The sequence below is a fragment of the Mustela nigripes genome, chromosome 17 (assembly GCF_022355385.1).
Source record: "Mustela nigripes isolate SB6536 chromosome 17, MUSNIG.SB6536, whole genome shotgun sequence".
NCBI classification, from domain to species: domain Eukaryota; kingdom Metazoa; phylum Chordata; class Mammalia; order Carnivora; family Mustelidae; genus Mustela; species Mustela nigripes.
In genome coordinates, this window is record NC_081573.1 from 4339420 (window position 1) to 4360724 (window position 21305).

The 21305-nt window shown below is 52.2% G+C and overlaps 2 protein-coding genes across 2 annotated transcripts; both read left to right on the forward strand.

The window, feature by feature from the left end:
* Positions 1 to 270: 270 nt before the first annotated feature.
* KLK15 (kallikrein related peptidase 15) lies at positions 271 to 9418 on the forward strand. The gene is given in 8 exon segments (XM_059382225.1): positions 271 to 356; positions 4159 to 4252; positions 7258 to 7391; positions 7704 to 7887; positions 7889 to 7994; positions 8090 to 8214; positions 8217 to 8249; positions 9266 to 9418. Coding segments are annotated over 7 exon segments (798 nt in total). The 5' UTR covers positions 271 to 356; positions 4159 to 4189.
* Positions 9419 to 11757: 2339 nt separating this feature from the next.
* KLK1 (kallikrein 1) lies at positions 11758 to 16027 on the forward strand. The gene is made up of 5 exons (XM_059382224.1): positions 11758 to 11863; positions 13579 to 13738; positions 14912 to 15198; positions 15316 to 15452; positions 15825 to 16027. The coding sequence occupies exons 1-5, from the start codon at positions 11818 to 11820 to the stop codon at positions 15978 to 15980; spliced, it is 786 nt and encodes a 261-aa protein (XP_059238207.1). The 5' UTR covers positions 11758 to 11817; the 3' UTR covers positions 15981 to 16027.
* The last annotated feature ends 5278 nt before the right edge of the window (positions 16028 to 21305 follow it).

The following is a 21305-nucleotide window of genomic DNA, read 5'->3' on the forward strand; positions in this document are numbered from 1 at the left end:
AGGCCGTAGGACAGGGTGAACAGTGGAGCTGTCCCTGAGATGGAAAACATGGGAAAACGAGTTTGGTGAGAGAGAGAAATGATTTAGGACACTGTGAGTGAGAAGGGCCTGAGGACATTGCGGGTGGGAGGATGCCCAGAAGCAGGTGGCTGCCAGAGGCTGGAGTTCGAGGTCAGATGAAGGAGACCTGTGTGGTTGGTGGTTGAACCACATGAGTTGAGACAAGAGAGGTTCAGGCTTCAGGGAGTGTTCTCAGGAGGAGGAGGAGGAGCAAGGCAGACGGCAGGACTCAGGCCGCCTGTGGAGGTGAAGGACAACTGGAAAGAGGCCCAGAAGGACATGGATCGATAGCCCAGGTCTGTCTAGGTCAAAGTGGGTGGGAGGAGGGGCGCTGACGTCACCGTGTCAGGGCGGGGCGGGGTGCCCTCCCCATGAGCCTGTGAGCCTGGGTTGAGCTAGGTCTGAGATCTGTCCGTGTCCCCATCTGTGTCATGGGGATGCTTACAACACCTGCCTGAGTGAAAGGAACACATGCAATCATGATGGAAAGTGCTTAGCCTGACACCAGGGAAGTTCTCATGGTGATTACCCCAGGGGTTCACCTCATTCCCCTCTTCACCACCCAGATCCAACAGAGGGAGGTGGCTCCTGGGATTGAGGCAATGGGCCAACCAGGTGTTCGAAGAGTCAGAATGCTGGATTCCTCTGCATCCTCTGCATGACCATTGCCTATGACACCCCTCTCTGAGCTTCAGTTTTCTCCACATTAAGAAGGAAGCCATGATAACCACCCCCACAGGGCTGTCAGGAGGATAAATGAGATAAGGTACACAGGAACTGCCTAACGGAAGCTGTAGCCCACTGAGTCCTAGAGATCGTCAGCAAGAATTTTTTTGCCAGATGAAGGGACAAAGGAGTTCTAGAATAGCTTCTCAACTGGGAATCCAGAATGTCTAATGTCTGGGGGGATTCCAGAACATCTGAAGATCTAGGGTTCTAGAATATGTGGAGGTTCGTGGTTCTAGACTATTTTAACCTCAGGTTCTAAAGTGTTCGAGGTCCTAGACTTCTAGCTATCTTTAGTTCTAGATACTAGATTCTAGAATCTGGAGATGTAGTAGGCTAGAAATTTTGAGGGTCAATCATTCTAGAATAACTGAGACCCTAAGATTCTGGAATAACTGGGGGTCAGTGGTTCAGGAATATCCCAAAGACATCTGGTGGCTTAGATGCCATCATTCTCACATATTATCTGTAGGGAAATCAAGGGCCAAGGACCCGGAGGCATTGGCCACTGATCCCCTAAACAGTCAGCCCTGTTCATGCAGCCTCTTCCCATATAGGTAATGGCTTTCCAGACACTAAGAGGGACCATGTTTGTAGTAGGTCCCATCCTTCACTGGGTGATCTGTGGTCAGACCCTCCTGCTCTCCGTGCCTTCTCATTAGTTATACAAGCCAGCACAGACTCTAGAAAATTGCTAAGGGCCCTCCTATGGTCCTGAGACATTGGAAGACAACTTGGAATTCCCAAAGCTTTGAGTCATTTTAATAATGATCGCCAGAAAGCAGAATCCAGATTTCAAAATGCAGAATCTCTTGATCCAAATTAAAGGATCCAAATTAAAGACTCCAATCTACCAGTGTCTAAATTCATATTACAGAGAAGATTCTAGGAACTCAGGCCCATATCTCCCAGTTCAGCCCTTTAAATGAACGGTGTAGATTTGAAACTCCAGAATTTACATTCCAAAACTAATCCATGAAATCTTAAAGGTCTAGATCCAGACTCTAGAATCCAGGTCTTAAAACTCAAAATTTAAAATCTACCATTCATGCCCCAGGCTTCACACAGCAGATGTGAGGGATCCTAGGACCTCAAGTCCTAGGTGCTAAACACCAAATTCCAGACTCCTAGTCTGGATTCTAGATTCAAAGGCCCTGGATCTAGAATCCAAGACTAAGACCTATCACTCAAAGACCAGACTGTAGGATCCAGATTCCAGACCCAAACTCCAGAATACAGACTCCAAAATCCATACTCTATACTTCAGATCATAAATGCCTGACTCTAGACCACCAAATTCGGAGTCCAGAGTTGGAGATCCACAACAAAACGTACAAAACCCAAGATCCAGAATACAATGCCCAGGATCCAGAGTTAGGAACCAAAGGCACCCAGATCCAGAATCAGAGATCTGAATCCAAAACCCCAAATCAGGAAGTGGGGATCCAGATCCAAACTCCACTGTTCAAAATCAGAGATCCAAGGTTCAGAATCCCAGAATTGAGGGGTCCAGATCCAGGTCCAGAATCTGAGATTCAGAACCTTACCCCAGGCATAAGAAACATGGCACTAGAATACAGTTTCTATACTCCAGACCTCAATTCCAGGTTCCAGGTTCCAGATTGCTGGTCCTATCTGTTGATTTCTTCTGATTTGGGGCTCTTGCCCTCCTGCCTCCTCTCCCTTTAGGAACTGTCCCTGGCAGGGAATTCTTCCTTATAGACTCAGACAAAAGCTTCAACCTAATAAATGCTCATTAAGCCTTGTCCCCCACCCCACTAGCCACCTAGGTGTCCCCACCTGTAAACCTGACTCTCAGCCACCTTCCACCCCACCCCACCCCACCCCCTAGAGACTCTAGGTGGGGCCAGAGCCTACAAATTCAGGTATTCAGGTGCCTGCTCCCCTTCTTCTGGCATCCAAGCTGCCCCAGATGAAGCTGGAGGATCTTTGGGGTGAGATCTTTGAGACAAGAGCTAGGGATGGGGGGAATAGGAGATAGCCAGGAAGACACAGGTCTGCCCTGGTCTAGGGGAGACACTGGATGCCCTGGTCCCAGGAAGCAGACATACACTGCCCTGAGGGACTTGAATTTCAAGGGTACCTGTTTAGGTCCATGTGCCCTTTACTGAAGCCTCAAGTTGGACCTGAACAAAGAAACTGTCCTGGAGATGCAAGAAGGAGCTGCAGAGGGGCCAGGGAGGAGGGGGATAGAGTGAATCAGGAGGATGTCCCCCAAAGCTCTTGTATCAGAGCTAAGAAAAGGTCAGGAGTTATCAAGGGTTCAGGTCAGCTCAGCTCAATCTCCCCAGGTGCCAGGCCCCAGGCTGGGGACACTGAGATGACCTTATATGAGCATTCCTGGGGATTTGTGGTGTGATAGAGGTACACCAGGGGCTGTAAGGCCCAGAAAAGACATCTGCTAGGTCTCAGGGCTTCCTGGAAGAGGTGGGAGCTGAGCCTTGGAGGGAAAATATGAAGTTGGAAGATAAGGGGAAGGCTTTAATTCATTCCCAAAGCTTGTTAGGGCCTCCCATGGACTGGACCCTTCACCAGGAATCCAGTGTTCAGTCAGGTCAGGCCTGCCTACAGCAAGTTCTCAGTCTGATGGAGGAGGCAGACACCACTCATTAGAGATGGTCAGAAAATCCCTCAAAGTCAAGTGGATCCTGAAAGGAATGGCATACCTGGGAGGAGGAGGCATGGAGGCATGACATCAAGGAAGGAAAATGGGAGAATCAGCTGCATCTAGAAGGGCAAGCTTATGAGAGACCCCCTCAGAGGGCCTGGTAGAAAGAGAGAAACCACTCATATCCTCGAAAGTAAGGCTGGGGAGCTAGGACTTTTTACTGGGTGTGCTGGCAATATCCTGAGGGCTATCAGCAGGAGTGCAACATGGTCAGCTCTGGGTCTAGAAAGACCCTGCAAGGCCATGTAGGCTGGGGAGTGTGAACTTGATTGGAGAGACAGACAGGAGGGGTGGGGGGCAATGGGCACCCAGGAGGCCAGGTAGGAGGCTGGGTTAGGGTCTGGGAGGAGAACGTATTCTGAACCAGAGCCTTAAGCATGGAGAGAGATCCAGGAGCAAGTGGGATGGTGCTGGGGCCTGATAGGCTCTGGGGGCACCTGAGGGTCTGTTTTGGTGCCTGGAGGAACAACACAACCCTCAGAGATGGAGAACCGGGCTAGGCTGGGGTGGGTAGGAACCTGGGAAGGCCGGGGCGGGGGGGAGAGCAGTCTGGGGTGAGGGGTTGGGCAAAGATGGTAGAAGAAGTTTATCAAGCAGCAGGTGGGATGAGTTTGTGTCTGGAGGGATCCAGGTGAGGGCCCAAGTGTCCAGCCTCAACCGGGTTTACTCTCTCCTCTCCGCAGACTTCAACAGAACCCTTGTCCCTGCTCCACAATGTGGCTTCTCCTCACCTTCTCCTTCCTGCTGATATCTGCAGATGAGGTGGGCCCAGGTCAGGTCTGGGTCTATGGGAATGTCGTCCCCCTCCCCAACATCAAGAACAAATACAGGCCCTACAGTCGTCTACTTTCCCCCTCCCCCCCTCCCAGAGTCCTCACCCTACCTTAAGACTGTCAGAGGCCTGGGGCTGCCCTGGAGTCCCCATGTCAACTGGGGCCTCTTGCGCTTCTGACAACAAGAACAGTCCTTGGGGTGACACAGACCTGAATTCGAGTTCTGGGGCTGCCCTTTCCTTGCTGTGTCACCTTGAGGAAATTACCTCTCTCTACCTAGAGTGCCTTCTCTAGAAGACAGCAGCTACCTATGACAGTAATGGTGAGGTTTCAGTAGCATAATGTAGATAAAGCTCACCATAAGCCAAAAAAAAAAAAAAAAAAAAAAGCTCACCATAAGACTTAAACAAGTGTTAAGAGGCCACGAACACAGACTTCTGGGCTGGAATTCCAACTCGCTGTGTTCTGGTAACTTAACATCTCTGTGATATGGAGATAACAGCAGACGCCCCCAGAGTTGTAAGGGTTAAATCTGGTCCTGTGGGTGAGGCATGAGAAGATACTTAGTCCAGGGTAGTGTCCTGTAAGTGGGCTGAGTGCTGGGTAGATGCCAGGCAGCCACAAGGATAATATGCCAGAGCTCCCCTAATTCTTAAAACATCTCTGTGGGGTGGTCTCTACTAGCCTCATTTGACAGGGAAAGGGGCTGAGGCTGGGGAGGGGTGACCACTATGTCAAGGTGACCCTGGGTGGCAGGAAAACTCCAGCCCATGTTCAACTACCACCCATGGAGAATTTAAGTGTAACCTGATGCCTTTACTCTGGAGAAGTGGAGGGTGGACTTTCACATGACCCTCGCCTCTGGGCTCCCCTTGAAGCTCCCCCCTGCTGCCAGCCTCCCCTCAGGCTTTCTCTGTGCTTTCTCCTCCCTGCCTCCTGCCTGCCTGCTGCACCCAGCTGGGGCCTGCACCCCCCTCCGGCTTGTACTGGCCAGGAGCAGCCTCGACACCCGGCGGTTCAGCCTGCACCCTCTGTCCTTCCTCACAGGACAACAACCCCGCCCTTCCCTTGTTAAGCCCCCTGTCCACCACATCCGCATTCCCCCAACCTTGCCAGGGCCCTTGGCCCAGTTCCTGACCCTGGCAGGCAGAGGATGGGTTTTTGGTCTGGCTCTGCAAATTCCTGCCCCAGGATGGGTGTCTGCGTGAACTTCAGAGGTCATATCCCCATTGCCCAGCAGCAGATTATAATCTTGTAACCTTGATATATCCCTGTTTATGTCCTTGTGCATGGTGTAGTGTGTGTGTGTGGGGGGGGGGGTTCAAAGCTCTGTGTGTCCACACCCTACCCACATGTGTGAACCAGTTTCCCTATGTGAAAACCAGTGACCTTGAACACCAGTGACTGAGTGGGGGGCTCAACTGGAGATGGTAAATTATGTCCTGCCCTGTGTCTCCGGCTACGTCTTTGACCTTAGATATCTCGCCCTGTGTGCACTGTTTCCCTGGGGTCTGATCTAATGGGTCCACATCTGAGTATTGGCCCTCTGGATTCATGTCTCTTACTCTGAATCCCCACACTTGAAGAAGAATCACAATTTTGATCTGACTTTTCATCTGAGCCTGGTCATATGTCTGACTTACTTTGGCTAAATTTCTGTCCAGAACCTAATTATCCACATGTACACCTACATAAGTAAATCTATGTCATTTATTTAAAATAACTAGTCTTTATTAAGCAACTATAATAAGCCAGACATCATAGACACACACATATTTAATCCTTACAATAATCCCATTTTACAGAGGAGGAAACATAGGCCCAGAGAGGTCAAATAATTTGCTCAGAGGCTCACAGATAACACGTTTGGATCTAGGGCCTTTATTCTAACATTCTAGATTTAACCCCTATACGTAGACTCATGTCTGTGAACAAGTCTTTGAGGGTCTGAGTTCATATGTATGTCTCTCCCCATGTACCCTTATTAAGAACCCCACCGTGTTGTCCAGTCCCTGTGCACTAGTGTGCAAGTCTGTGACTGGTATATTCAGATCCACACTGGAAACGGTAAATTTATTTTTTTAAAGATTTCATTTATTTATTTGTCAGAGAGAGAGAGAATGCCCAAGCCCAGGGGGAGCAGCAAGTAGAGGGAGAGGAAGAAGCAGGTTCCTCGCTGACCAATGAGCCCGATGCCGGGCTTGATCCCAGGACCCTGGGATCACAACCCACACTGAAGGCAGACGCTTAACCAATGAGCCACCCAGCCACCCCTAGAGACTGTAAATTTAGGTGTGAACTTCTACGTGCAAATCAGGGTCTGTGGTGTGTGGGTGTGTGTGCCCACACACGCACATGCACACACGCCACTGCTGTAGCTGTTCATATTCAGCTATGTCTATTAATATGCTGTGATTCTTAAAACTTCAACCCATGTATATGCAAGTGAATTTAAGCTTAAAATGCTCTCTTCCTCAGTTCCTAAGTTTGGGAGACTGGTTGTTCCCAAGTTTGCCCATGACCTTGTGTGGCCATATCTGCATTTGGCTGAGATGTTCAGACTCTGAAGCCAAGACTGCGTGTCATACGTATTGAGTGGCCACATCCATTTGATGTCTGTGACAGCTTGGTGACCTTGAGTGGCTGGTTCCAAGTGGTCATCTTTTGGAACCTGTATCCAATGTTGCTGTCTCTACTAATCTCAGAGGACTTCTTGACTTCTAGTCCTTTCCCACCTCCCTGCTCTCCCAGAATCCTGTAGTAAACAGGTGAGGGCCAAGGGCAGGGGGACAGTTCTGGAGAAAACAAGCAGCAGTGGTAAAAGCCAGAGAGAAGGCAGTGCTGAAAATTCAAGGACAGGGACACCTTAAGAGATTGGGGGAAAGCACAAATGAAAAATGCATGGTATGAATAGGGTCCAGGCAAGGTGTAGGACCCAAGGAAAAGGACTCTGTCCTCAGGGACCCTCCTCTGCCCCCTCTCCCAGCAGCCCAGGATGACACTGACTAGATACTGGGAAGTGAGGAGTGTGAGCCCCACTCCCAGCCATGCCAAGTGGCCCTCTCTGAGCGTGGGCATTTCAGCTGTGGCGCTTCCCTCATTTCCGCACTCTGGGCGTGGTCTACAAACCACTACCAAACCTGGTACGAAGGCAGAGCTCCAAGTCCTGAGGGACATGCAGCAAGGGTCTAGGGATCTGAGCATCTTGGATTCTGCGGAGGAAGGAGCTGAAACCTGGGTTGAGTTCCGGGGCGGGAGCAGGGGAGGAGGGGGGGTGCATCTCCTTGGTCTCTGAGTGGCGGGGCCTAAAACTATTGGCTGCAGTGCCTTGGACAGTGTATGGCGTCTCCAGATTCTCGGAAGGTGGGGGGACCCCAGCTCGCTCGCTCTTTGATCTTTCTGTGCACTCCTCACTCCTCTTGCGGGTAATCACCTGCCCTCACCCGCCCTCACAGCCTCATGAGAGTGCACTTGGGCAAACACAATCTGCGCAAGCGCGGTGGTCCCAAGCGGCTGTGCACTGTGGCCTGAGTCATCCCACACCCACACTACGAAGCCCGCAGCCATCGCTGTGACATGTTGCTGTTGCTATGTCTGACACGGCCCGCGTCCCTCTCCCTGCACGTATGCCCCGTGGCGCTCGCTGCCCACACGTTGCCCCCAACGGGGTGAGGCCTGCCTGGTGTCCGGCAAGGGCCTGGTGTCTGATGACAAGCCTGGGACCAAAGGGAGCACAGAGTCACAAGGTGAGTGAAAGGATGGCCTGAGCCTCCAGGGATCCTAGTCTCCAGGGCTCTTGGGTGAAGGAGACTAGGGCCTGAAAATACGGATTCACTCCAAGTCCACTGTCTCCCCCATGAGGGATACCCAGATACCCTGCATTGTGCCAACATCAGTGTTACTCCAGCCACATCTTGTAACAAGGACTACCCAGGGCGCCTGATGGCCTCTATGGTGTGGGGGGGGGGTGGGGAGTAGGCGGAGGCCCGGACTCTTGTGAGGTCAGAGCCATGGGGTAGAGGGACAGGTTTGGGAGTTGGGATGGGGTCAGGTTGTGCTTGCTTTGGGCCAGAGAAGATGCCAGGGAGAGGTTTGGGGATGGAGAAGGAAGAGCAGTTAGAATGGGGGTGAGGTTGGAGATGGATTAGGTTGTGTTTGGGGTGGATGATGTGGTGATTGGTTTGGAGTGGCCTGGGTTTGAGTTAAGAATAGGAATGGGTTTGGGACACCTGGGTGGCTCAGCCGGTTAAGCGTGGCTCAGGTCATGATCTCAGGGTCCTGGGATGGAGCCCCGCATCCAGCTCCCTTTTCAGCGGGAAGTCTGCTTCTCCTCCCTCTGCCCCTCTGCTCATGCTCTGTCTAAAAGACAAATAAAATCTTTAAAAAAGGAATATGAATGGGCTTGATTTTATTTTTTTTTCAGAAATATTTATTTATTTTAGGGAGTGAGAGAGAGCACAAGGTAGGGAGGGGCCAGAGGGACAATCTCAAGCAGAATCCCTACTGAGCATGGAGACTGCAGCCTGGAGCCCTATGCTGGGCTCCATCTCAGGACCCTGAGCTGAAAGCAAGAGTAAGATGCTTAACCGACCAAGCCACCCCAGTGCCCCTGGTTTGATTTAGATGGAAAATATTTAAGGTTGAACTGGGGGATAGGGAAAACTTTGTCTAGGGTGTGAAAGACATGATGATGACTAGGATTGGTTGTGTTGGCAAAGAGGATGGGCGTAGGTCTGGTTTGATTCTGAATGGGGAAGATGTAGGGGTTTAATTGGGTTGGGTGGGGTTACATGAAAAGGATAGAACATGGGTTGGCTGAGTTGTATTGACTTGTGTTAGGCTGCAGTTGGGTTGGACTGGTTTGGGCTAAATTGGGTTATATTGAGTTGAGGTGGGGTGGGATTGCATGGGGTGGGGTTGGATTAGATTTTGATTGAGATTGTGAAGGGTGATTGGGATAGGAATGGGGGCCCTGGATCCAGAAGTTTCCCATTCACACTTTCCCTTATCCCCACAGGGTGACTCTGGGGGACCCCTGGTCTGTGGCAGAGTCTTGCAGGGCATTGTGTCCTGGGGTGATGTCCCCTGTGACACTACTACCAAGCCTGGTGTCTATTCCAAAGTCTGTAGCTACTTGGAGTGGATTAAGGAAAACATGAAGAGGAACTGACAGTTTTGGTCTCCTATCTCGTGTCTCTGAGAAGAAGCTCCCAGAGCTGACCAGCAGCCCCATCCTGACTGGGGACAGAACTGAGCCAACCCTCAAGACCTCATTTGTCCAAGGGACAGATGTTATCCAAGGACTTGTCCCTTGCCAGGGCCGGTGCTCAAGTTCACCCATTTTTTTTTAAGATTTTATTTATTTATTTGACAGACAGCGATCACAAATAGGCAGAGAGGCAGGCAGAGAGAGAGAGAGGAGGAAGCAGGCTCCCTGCTGAGCAGAGAGCCCGACGCGGGACTCGATCCCAGGACCCTGAGATCATGACCTGAGCCAAAGGCAGCGGCTTAACCCACTGAGCCACCCAGGCGTCCAAGTTCACCCATTTTAAACACTGAGATAACAAGAGTGCTGATGCAAGTTTCTGTGACTTTTTCCTGGGGATGAAAGGAAGTGGGAGCCAGAGACTGTAAGGAGACCCAGAGCCCTGTGCACTGTTCCTTTTCACCCACACCCCAATGCCTAGGTGAAGAGAAACTGCATGAGGTAGGGCTCTCTTCATTTCCATACACATAGGATCACCTGTGTATTCTTTTTTTTTTTAAGATTTTATTTATTTACTTGACAGCCAGAGATCACAAGTAGGTAGAGAGGCAGGCAAAGAGAGAGAGGAAGAGAAGCAGGCTTCCCTGCTGAGCAGAGAGCCCAATGAAGGACTCGATCCCAGGACCCTGGGATCGTGACCTGAGCCGAAGGCAGAGGCTTTAACCCACTGAGCCACCCAGGCACCCCCACCTGTGTAATCTTGAGGTAAAGACCCAGTGCCCCTCAGCTTCGGTTTTCCCATCTGTAAAACAGAACTTACTGTATTGCTTCCCTCACAGGGCTGTAAGGATTAGATGAGGAAGCTCATATGAACTGATTCAAATAGTGCCTGGCACTGGGCAAATATATCTCCGGACCCCAGTGAGAGGACCCAGTGAGAGGACCCAGCACACTAGATGATCAAGAATGACCTCATTTTCTTCGAGACTTCATTGTGGACTTCTTGGTAGCCAGGCAAAATGGCCAACGCTCTCCTTTCCTTGGGCGGGCTTCCTGACACATAGTGGAGACTGGGTTACCCTGCGATGTACTTTGATTTTACTGAAGAGCCAAGGGAAGGTGTCAGGGGCCTATGAATTTAACACTGAGGCTGCAGGAATCTGGTTCCCAGTTCTCAACAGAGATCCCCCCGAAGTGTGATCTTCAAGGTCACCCAATGTTGAACTACATGAACCTGGCTCCTGAGACCTAAATATTTTACTGGGGGAAGGGGGGTTAGAATTTGTGAAGATGCACTTGACTGTGGAAGGCAGAGAGTTTGGAATTTGTGGGACTTTGGGGGACATAACCTTGAGCATCCAGGGGAACAAGGAGTAGGGGTGAGGTGTAATGGGATCCCAACATTGTTGAAGGGCAGGGGGACACTGGGTTTTGAAATGCTAGGGAACATAATCGGGGAGACCACTGAAACTTCATACTTCTCGATCTGGGGGTACTAGGGTGATGGTGGTAGATACCACCTTGGTGGTAGATCCAAGACTTTATTTGGAGAGAAACAGTAGGGTAGGGCCTAGATCCTGAGTCGGGGAGTGTAAGAATCAGGGTGTTCTTTTTTTTTTTTTTTTAAGATTTTATTTATTTATTTGACAGATAGAGCTCACAAGTAGGCAGAGGGGCACGCAGAGAGAGAGGGGGAAGCAGGCTCCCCGCTGAGCAGAGAGCCCCATGTGGGGCTCCATCCCAGAACCCTGGGATCATGACCTGGGCCAAAGGCGGAGGCTTAACCCACTGAGCCACCCAGGTGCCCCAGAATCAGGGTGTTCTGAAAGCCAAAGCTTACGTTTCAGAGACAGCTGAAGCTGAGAAACTGGCATCTTGGCTTCAGGTGGTGCAGGAAGAAGGGAATCAGAGCCCCACCGCTGGTGTTTGAGGTTACACTGGTTCTTCAGGTGTGTGACTTTCCTTGGGGTTCCAATGTATGGGGCTTTGTATTGGTGGTCACTGATTCCTCCACTCTCCTCTTTCTTGTCCCAGTCACCCCCCACACCTCTCCTCACCGGCTCTTGTCTCCAAAAGCAGGGGCCCAGGAGCTCCAAGCCCTGCCCTCTCTGACCTCAGGCCCCAGGAACCGTTCTAGCACAGTCAGAGCCAGCGTGTAACAGGTGCTCGGTCTCCCGCCCCTTCCACAGCTCTGGGGTGGAAGGAGGTGTCCAGCCCCCAGGCAGCAGGGGCAGGGCCTTGGCCAGTATCTGTTGCCAGCAGGGCAGGGGTGGGGCTAGGGTGGGAGGGGGGACGAGGGCTTTAAAACACTCCTGGGGAGGCTTCCAAGCTCCAAGCTCACCACCAGCCTGCCTGTGGTCACCATGTGGTTCCTGGTTCTCTGCCTTGCCCTGTCCGTGGCGGGGACTGGTGAGACAGCGGGGAAGATGTGGGGTGGGGGAGTGGGTCCGACTTTCATGCTGCCCTCACCCCCCATAACTTCTTTCTCTCCCACACTCCACCCCAGACCCAGGCCCCTAAAGTTCCAGCCCCTCTTCCTGGTTGCAGTCCTCATTCTTGCAATAGGTCCCTGCCCCCTCCCAGGACCCCCAGAACTTTCTCCTCTTCCCGCTCAGACTCCTGCCCCTTACCAAAGGGGCAGAGCCTGGGCCATCTCTGTCTCTTTCTTTGGGGGACTCCAACTCTTCCAAGGAGGACCCCCAATCCAGCAGGCCCTGGGATCCTAATCACCCCCACCCACCCCCTAGTTCTCTATGGCTTTGGCTCCTGAGTCCCCAAATTCTTCTATACGCTGGTGATTTTTCCCATCTGGCTGTCCGCTCTCAACTACGTCCTCCTGTCCCTGGCATCTGGCTCCCTTTAAATCTTCCCAGGACCCTCAAATTCCATCAGACACCTATATTTCTCCCCAAACAGACTTTCTGGCTCGTGACTCTGGGGGGGGCCCATCATGGTATAAGAATTCTACAAATATCTCCTCCTTCCCCAACTCCTTGTCTGTGAACCCTGCTCCAGCACCACCCCCTCTTCTCCCTGAGGAAGAACACCCAGAACCCCCAGCTACAGGCTCCTTCCTTTCTGGAATGTCCTTCCTCCCCATGCTCCAGCCCTCCCCAAGTGAATCCCTCCTGTATGGCTCTGGTTTTCCTGACTTCCCTCCAGGATCCCCAAATACCTTCACAGGCCAGCTATCCTGCCCTACCACCCACCAAGTACTCCAGCTTATATTTCTAAAACGCCACATCGAGTGGGTCCTCCCTGCATTCCCATAGCTGTTTGGCCCTAGTAAGTCTCCATCTTCATTCCTATCTGGCACCACCCCCGAGAGACCCCCAGATCCCTCCTGTACCTGCAGACGATGAACCCCATCTCCATGAGAATCACCCAATCCCAGAGGAAATCTCATGGAGCTCTGTATCCCCTAAGCCCCCTCCCAGTCCTGACCCCAACCCCAGTTCCACGGCTTCACCCCTTTTACAAAACCATTTACAAAAACATTAGACGCCCAGGGGACCCTCTCCCAGCCCCAATCAAGGGACCTCAAATCACACCAAGACTCCTCAGCCCAGGTGCTATATACTTGGCCTCTCAGACCTAGTTTCCCTGAAAGTTCCCCTGAATCTTTCCAGACCCCCAAAAGCCCAACCTGGGCCCTAACCAATTGCTCAGCCTGGGATCTCTGTAACCCCCCAAATCCTTCCTCCCCAGCTTTTGAACCACACTCTTGGGGCATATATCCTCTATTTCTAGAATCTTTTTTTTTTCCCCTCTCGGAACTTACAATTTTCTGTTCCCCAGGCCAAGATCCCAAATCACCCACATATCACCCGGTCCCCACACATGCTACTCTACACACTGCCTTCTTATCTCCTGCCTGATCCCTGTGGTTGGCTCTGTTCTCAGCATAGTCTCTCCACACAGGACCCGTCACCAATCCATAATCCCAGGGATGGCTCTAGAATTCCAGAAATCCCCCACACCCCTTGCTCATCTCCCCAGGCCTCCAACCCTGCTCCTCTGCCCTCATGTCCCTCCAACCCCACATCACAGCTCCCTCTCCTAGCCCAGTATCCCCAGCCCAAGGGCCACCTCCCACCTTCCCTGACCCAGCACCCCTTCCACAGGTGCCGCGCCCCCAGTCCAGTCCCGGATCATAGGAGGCTGGGACTGTGAGCTGAACTCCCAACCCTGGCAGGCAGCTCTGTACCATTTCAGCAAGTTCCAGTGCGGGGGTGTCCTGGTGCACCCACAGTGGGTGCTCACAGCTGCCCACTGCATAAACGAGTGAGTGGAGACAGGGCATGTGGGGAGGGTGGATGTCTGTGCTCCCACAGGAATAAGCAACTGGGCACAGACCCCGGGTTCACCTAAGGGGAAGCTGGGGGGCTGAGGGAAACAAAGATGGTACTGGTCTGGGGCCCATGGAGAGTGGCAGGGACCACCCAGGAAGCCCTCCCATGGCAGCCTATGTCTCTGTGCTCTCCCTATAACTGTCTTCCTGTGTTTCCCTGCCCTGTGTCTTTGTGTCTCTTAGTAACTGGCTTTGTCCTGTGTCTGTCTGTCTGTGTCTCCCTGCATCTGTCCACCTCTGGGTCCCTCTGCTGCAGACCTCACTCCCTCTCCTGCATCGCTGCTGAGCACCCCCAGAATGGGAATGAGGGGGATCCCCAGAGAAAAGGAAGGGATTCTCTTGACGTGTGCATGGGGTTGGGGGTGGGGGGGAGCGCTTCTCATGTACCCAGACCCTCCCTCCAGGACAGTGATGTCCTCCAGGGGACACAGGGAAGGGCTGGTTTCAGCTGGAGCCCGGTGGGGGCCCTGTAAGGTTGGAGGAGGAGAAAAAAGAGGAGGAGAAAGGGGGAGAAAGTCTGGGGAGGGAGGTGGAGCAGACCTTGGGCTGGCGGCCAGCCCACCCGCTGCTGGGGAGCCAGCCCCACAGTCCCTGCTGCAGCTGAGCCTGTCCCAGGCCCGCTCCCTGCCCCTCCTGTTCTGCCTCCCTGACCTCCCTCCCTGTCTCTCTCAGCCTGCCCTCCACCCCCACCACCTGTGTTCCTCACTCTCTCCCTTTGCTTCCTGTCCCTGTGGCACTGAGCCTGCTGCTCCTTCTCCTCCCTGTGTGGTCCTTCACCCCTGCTCCTTCCCTCCTGCTCCTTCCCTCCTTCTACTGTCTCTGCCTCCTTTGTGCTCTGTCTCTCACTGTTCCCCCTCTGCCTCTCATCCCCTCTCTCCCTTTGTGCTCTCTCTTTTTCTCTCTTCCTGTCTTTGTCTCTGGCTTTGACCTTGTCACATCCTTCTGTCTCTCACTCACTGTCTTTTCTTCATAGCCCTTTATCTTCCCAACTGTCTCTCTCTCTCTCCAAGGTTACTCCTTGTTTCTCTGTCTTCAGGACCTTCCCTGGCCCCATCTCCCTTTCTCCCTCCTCTCTCCTCATTCCCTGGGGCCCCCTCTCTCCCCAGCAATTACCAGCTTTGGCTGGGTCGCCACAATCTGTTTGAGCATGAAGACACAGCCCAGTTTGTCCAGGTCAGTGAGAGCTTTCCACACCCTGAATTCAACCTGAGTCTCCTCAAGAACCACACCCGCCTCCCGGGAGAGGACTACAGCCATGACCTCATGCTGCTCCGCCTGGCAGCGCCTGTCCAGATTACAGACGCCGTGAGGGTCCTGGACCTGCCCACTCAGGAACCCAAACTGGGGAGCACCTGCTATGCCTCTGGCTGGGGTAGCACTGAACCAGATGAGTGTACGCTAGAGCCGGTCCAGGCACTTGGGTATAGGGAGGAGGGAGCTGGGGACTAGACTCAGGGTCTGAGGAGCCACCTGGGGTCTGGTCACAGCCCTTTTTCTGTCTGGTCTGTAGTCACATACCCAGACTATCTCCAGTGTGTGGACCTCAAACTCCTGTCCAATGATGTATGTGCCAAGGCCCACACCCAGAAGGTGACAGAGTTCATGCTGTGCGCTGGACAGCTGGAGGGCGGCAAGGACACCTGTGCGGTGAGTCAGCCTGCCCCACCCCCTGTCCCCAGGCCTCTTGGTGCTGGGGGAGGGGACTCAGGTTCTGGACTTGAGAGCTAATCAGGCATCAACTCCAGCTTCCCCAACCAGCCTCTGTGCCCTCCCCACTGCCCCCCTTCCTTCCCACACCCTCATCCTGGTGTCCCATGGATCTCCCTCCTCCATATCAGAGTTCACCTCTGTTAGCATCCCACCGGCCCTCTGGCAGTGGACTCTGGAGAGAACTGGGTCTTTCCCGGAGCTGGGGAGTCGCTGTCTGCACTCTGTGAGCCCGGGTGTTAGAACTGGTGGTTCACACACAGACCCCGGGGCCTTGCTGACCTTCCTCTTCCTCTCCGCCTTGTGCTGCAGGGTGACTCAGGGGGCCCACTGATCTGCGATGGTGTGCTTCAAGGTATCACATCCTGGGGCCACGTTCCATGTGGCAGCCCCAGTATGCCCGCCATCTACACCAAAGTGATCTCGCACCTGGACTGGATCAAGGAGACCATGACAGCCAATTCCTGAATGCCCCCATATGTTCTCTACCCCAGTAAAATCGCATAAGCATCAAATTCGCATCACGTTTGCTGTCCTCTGGCCTCCCAGACGCTGGGAACCTGGAAATTGGGGATCCCAGCAGCCCAGTCTCAAGCCCTCCCAGGCTCTCGGCAGGAGGTGTGCACGAATGAGCCAAGACAGGTGTAGACAAACCCGCAGAGAGAGGCTCAGACCCCAAAGGGCAAGCAAGGGCAAGGGACTCGATACAGGTTCACACACGTTGAACCCTGGACCCTGCCCTGGGGGAGAGAACGCAATAGAGGGTCGGACTTAAAGGTTATGAGGCTCCCACGTTTTATCGTGTCGGAAAAGTCAGTAAGGGGGGGGGGGGGGGGGGGGGGGGGGGTGTAGGAAGTGTTATCACAAGCCATGCCGTTCTGGGGGAGAAGCTGGTTCCCCAGAAGGGTGCAGCTACATCAAATGGGGGGCAATGTAGTGTTCCCACTGGGAACGTGACTCGCCCTGGAAGGGGAGGAGTTCCCACGTTGTAGTGCAGCTTCGGGGCGTGGCCTGAGGGGGCTTGTCACCCAGGGGCCGGCCCTAGCTAGGTTGGGGGTGGGGGGCACACCTGGAAGTTGCGCAGAAGACAATTTAGGAATCGAAGGGGGCCGTGTCGCATTGTAGGGGTAGGAGCAGAGATTCAGTGGGCGGGAAAAGAGCTGGAAAGGGTAGCTCAAGGAATGGGGGCACATTCTTCGGGCACGTGGCCACGATTAAGGGGATGGGCCCGGTATCTGACCGTGGTCATCGGTCAGTATCCTGAGAAGCTCCGTGCGACTGATTCGGGAGGCTTGAGGGGGTGAGTGCCTCGGGCAGGTCCACGGTGTGCTTGTGGTCCGAGTCAGGCTGCTGTTGGGACACGCTTCTCAGGGTGTTCTTCAAAGCCCACCGACGATAACTCATCTGCGGCTCCTTAGAGGACGTCCTTTTGCTCCACATGCCCACATGGTTTAAGTAGCTCAGAGTTCCTGCGGACCGGGGAAGGGGGTGGGGGAGGAGCGGTGCGGGGAGGCCGAGTGAGCGGTTGCACTCCGAGTCCCGCCCTAGGGCCTGTCCAATGCCTCGTGGCCGTCTCCCCTCGGGTCCACCCCTATCCAGCCCCGGGCCCTGCCTCCAGTTCTCCCCCGGGCTCCGGGCCCCTGCCCTCCCGAGGCACCGCCCCTTCCTCCCGAGGCACCGCCCTCACCGGTCCACAGCATCAAGGCGCCTGCAGTCCAGCACAGGTAAGTGGTTACCAGGTAGGAAATCTGTGGCCTCGGGTGCAACGTCTCGCAGCTGACTACAAAGAGTGTCAGACTGAGAACAATCAGGAACCCTGCACTGGGGTGAGGCCAGAGATGGACACATAGCTGGGCAGGGACCCCAGGACCCCCCCCAGAAAGAGAAAAGAGACAGCCTCTCCTCTCCCCCGCCACTTTGTGACCAGCCATTGTGCGTGCATGCGCACGCACGCGCGCACACATATGCACACACACTCCCGCGACAGACAGAAAGATACCCAGACAGAAGTGGACAGAAAGAGGGGAAATAGGAAGGGGAGAGAGACATAACCCCCAACACTCACCCCAACTGCAAAAGGTAAAGTGGAACTGAGATGCACACAGAAAGAGTGTGGCAGAGAACCCTAAATGACATTCAAAGACAGACCCAGAAGGTAGCAGGACAGAACTTTAGAGGTACACCTTCCCAAAGCCAAAAAGAGAGTTGTGGGGAGAAATACTGGTGGTGGGAAAGGCACCTCTTTCCCCAAGCCGACACTTACCAATGCTGAAGCTGAGAAAACTGAAGACAAGGTCGACCTTAGTAAGGCGTCGGAACACTGGCCGGAAGGAGAGGCCCATGGTGGGGAGGAGGATGAGGCACAGGGTCAGGGCCAGCATCATGAAGCCCATGCTCATATGGATGAGAACTAGAGAGAGAAGAGGAAATGCTCCAGAGTCATCCCCAGACACTCTTCAAGGTCACCTTCCAATCTCATCCCACTGCCATCCCCAGCAGCGGCCCAATGAACACCCCCAAAGTTTGGCAACAGACCTCCTCAGCTTTACCCACAATCCCATCACCTATGTACCTTCCTAGAAACCCCAAAATGACTCTCATAAAGTCACCCTAGGCACCTGTGTAGTCAAAATCAGCCCCAATTACACCCTCAAAATTGTCACAAATCACCCCCCACCGACCCCAAAGTCAACCCCAGAACCTTCATAATCAACTCCACCAATACTTCCAAGGTGACCCCACAGATGACTCCTAAGTCACTCCCACTCACAGCCTCAAAGTCACCCCACAGAATCATCTCAGTCATTTCTAGAGTCATCCCCACAGACACCCCCAAAGGCATCCCACAGCAACTCACATTAATACCCTCAGTATTGTACCCTGACATCCCCAGTAGCACCCTCAAAATTATTCAAAACACTTTAGTCATCCCTAGTCTCCAAAGTCCCCCTACTACTGCTATAGTCTCTCCCACTTACATCCCCTAGGGATCCTACTACTGCTATAGTCTCTCCCACTTACATCCCCTAGGGATCCCATTTACACTCCCAGAACCTCCCAAATATTATCCCCATTCACATCCCAGAGTCCCCCACAGATATTCTCCAAATCACCTACCTTGACCATTAGAGCATACACAGATATGTACACACAAGAAAAACTTCCAAATACCCTAAAACATAATCTCACTCAGTTTAAGTTGCTATTTATCCAATATACGTTTCAGAACAAAAATTTTGCCCCTTCTGAGAATTGCATCTCCTTTTCACTCTTCCCTACTTTGCCTACTTATGAACAGTGCAAGACTCTTACAGCCAAATAAGCTAAGACTCCATCTGCTTTGCTTCTGGCAAACTGAATATCACATAACCAGAAACCTAACCAGAAAGTAAAAGCTTGGTCATATATACAGAATAGCAAGAGTGCTCTGGGGGTCAATCACAAAATCCTGGTTGAGGACTTCTCATGACATACCTTGCCTTCCCCAGGCCACAGAGATACTCATGACCCTGGCCGAGCCAATCACAGTGCCCTATACCTCAGGCCATGGTGATTGGCCTAAAGATGGGCACATGACCAAAGCCAACCAACCAAGCTCTGCTCTGGGTTTTTTTTTTCTTTGTTTTTTTTAAAGATCTTGTTTATTTATTTGAGAAAGAGAGAGAGAAAGAGCACAACCAGGGGGAATGGCAGGCAGAGGGAGAAGCAGACTCCCCACTGAGCAAGGAGCTCAATGCTGGGCTTGATCCCAGGACCTTAGGATCATGACCTGAGCCAAAGGCAGACCCTTAACCGACTGAGCCACACAGTTATCCCCTGGCACTTTTTCTAATTGAAGCTGTCAAAAACTCTTTCTTTTAGTCAAGAGGATTATAAGCCTGGGGCTGCCTGAGCCTTAGACCCAGTCTCCTGGGTGCTTGAGATATGATAGAGTAAAACTAAGAAAGGGAACCAGACAGGAGGACAGGAGAAAGAGAGTTGAGATGACATTCAAGTCCCTGGCTCTTGTCATCCCAGAGAATGGAGCACCTGTGTTTTGGTCAGAAGTAGACGTTTGTGGTGTAAGCTTCCATTCACCACTCTCAGCCCCACTTATAAGCTGATCAATGCATTGCATTGCTCTGGCTGCTGTATTTGATTTGGGGTGCTCATGTGACCCATCACACAAGACTTTTGCAGAAACTTTTTGTGGGTTTTTTTTTTTTTCCTGCCAGACTTGAGGCCACATTGTTAGTAGTTCTGCCAGTTTGTCTGTCTGCTCTCAGATCCACTCCCCACCCTTCCCTGTTCTTTACTGCAAGGAGTGCATTTCTGAGCTTCCTTTGCTCACTGGCTTAGTATGTTTGGCTAATGCGCAGCACAGTGGAAGACTGGCTCTGGAAGAAGAGGACAGGCCAGTGTATTTATTTCCCTCTCCCCACCCCACCCCCTCAGCTGGTGTCTTTAGCAGTAACTGCATTTCCCCCCCTATGATTCTAGTCACCTCTAAGCAAATCCTACCATGAGTCTATGCCTTCCATATGGCTCCAGCTTCCAGGCTCTGGTAATACTACCACCTCCCTTTCTTCTGTCCCTATATTAACTACCCTCTGAAGCATCTAGAATTATCTATTTTTCTAACTAGATCCTGACTTACCACCATGTGGAGCCTTGATAGTGAAGCCAATTCAAGTAGCCAAGGAACAGACAGGTAGTAATGTCTAATGCTATCACTTGGACACTTGAATTCAGCCATGCCCAAAAGCATTCCTACTCCCACTCTTTTTCACTTAAATGAGACCATAAATTCCTTCACTCAAGCTATTTCAAGTTAGAGTTTCTGTTACTTATGATCTCAAAGACTCCTGACTAATTCAGATTATTTCCATAGGTTGGCAAGGAGCACAGGATTCAATTCTCTCTGCAAACCCCATATTAAAATCACAGACACACACACACACACACAACCACTATTGAATTTTCGCCAAAAATCTAGAGAGAGAAGAACTCCCCAAAGCTGAGAAGTAATTGGTAAAATTTCAGAGGCAAAGGTAGGGAAATTAGAACATAAAAATTCTGAGTTTCTGGAGTGCCTGGGTGGCTCAGTGGGTTAAAGCCTCTGCCTTTGGGTCATGCAACTGCCCCTCAGAACAATGTATTACTTAAAATATAACCCATGGGAAATTTTACTAGTTACCAAGCACATTTAGATATAGCCTTAAGAAAAACACATACTGGCAACAGGCCTCTGGGGGAGAGGACGATATACGGCCTTGAAGCTGAGCGGCTGGGGATGCCCTGGCTCGCTCAGGGTGGAACGCCACCTGCTTCATTTTTCCGTTATCTCCCCTTTCCTCCCGGAGAGCACCTGTGGCTACTTAGATAAGTCCTTTGAATGTGCTTGTTCAACTATAAACTTTATACTGCTTGTACAAACCTATTTTGCCCTCCTTCTTGTTTATCTACAAGGCATATGACTAACGTTTGGCCTTCTTCGGCCCTTCTGTTGGTTACTGTTTCTATCTAATAAAAGCGAGACTGAGGAATTGTTCGGGGCAACAGTCTTTTCTACTGTTGCCCCCTGCTCCCTTTCTCTTGCAGCTGACTTGTTTGTGCCTCATTCTTCTTCCATTCACCAACAGGAAGCGACAGGGTCAGGTCATGATCCAAGCGTTCTGGAATCAAGCCCCACATCAGGTTCTCTGCTCAGCAGGGAGCCTGCTTCCTCCTCTCTCTCTCTGCCTGCCTGTCTACCTACTTGTGATCTCTCTCTCTCTGTCAAATAAATAAATAATCTTTTAAAAAATTCCAAGT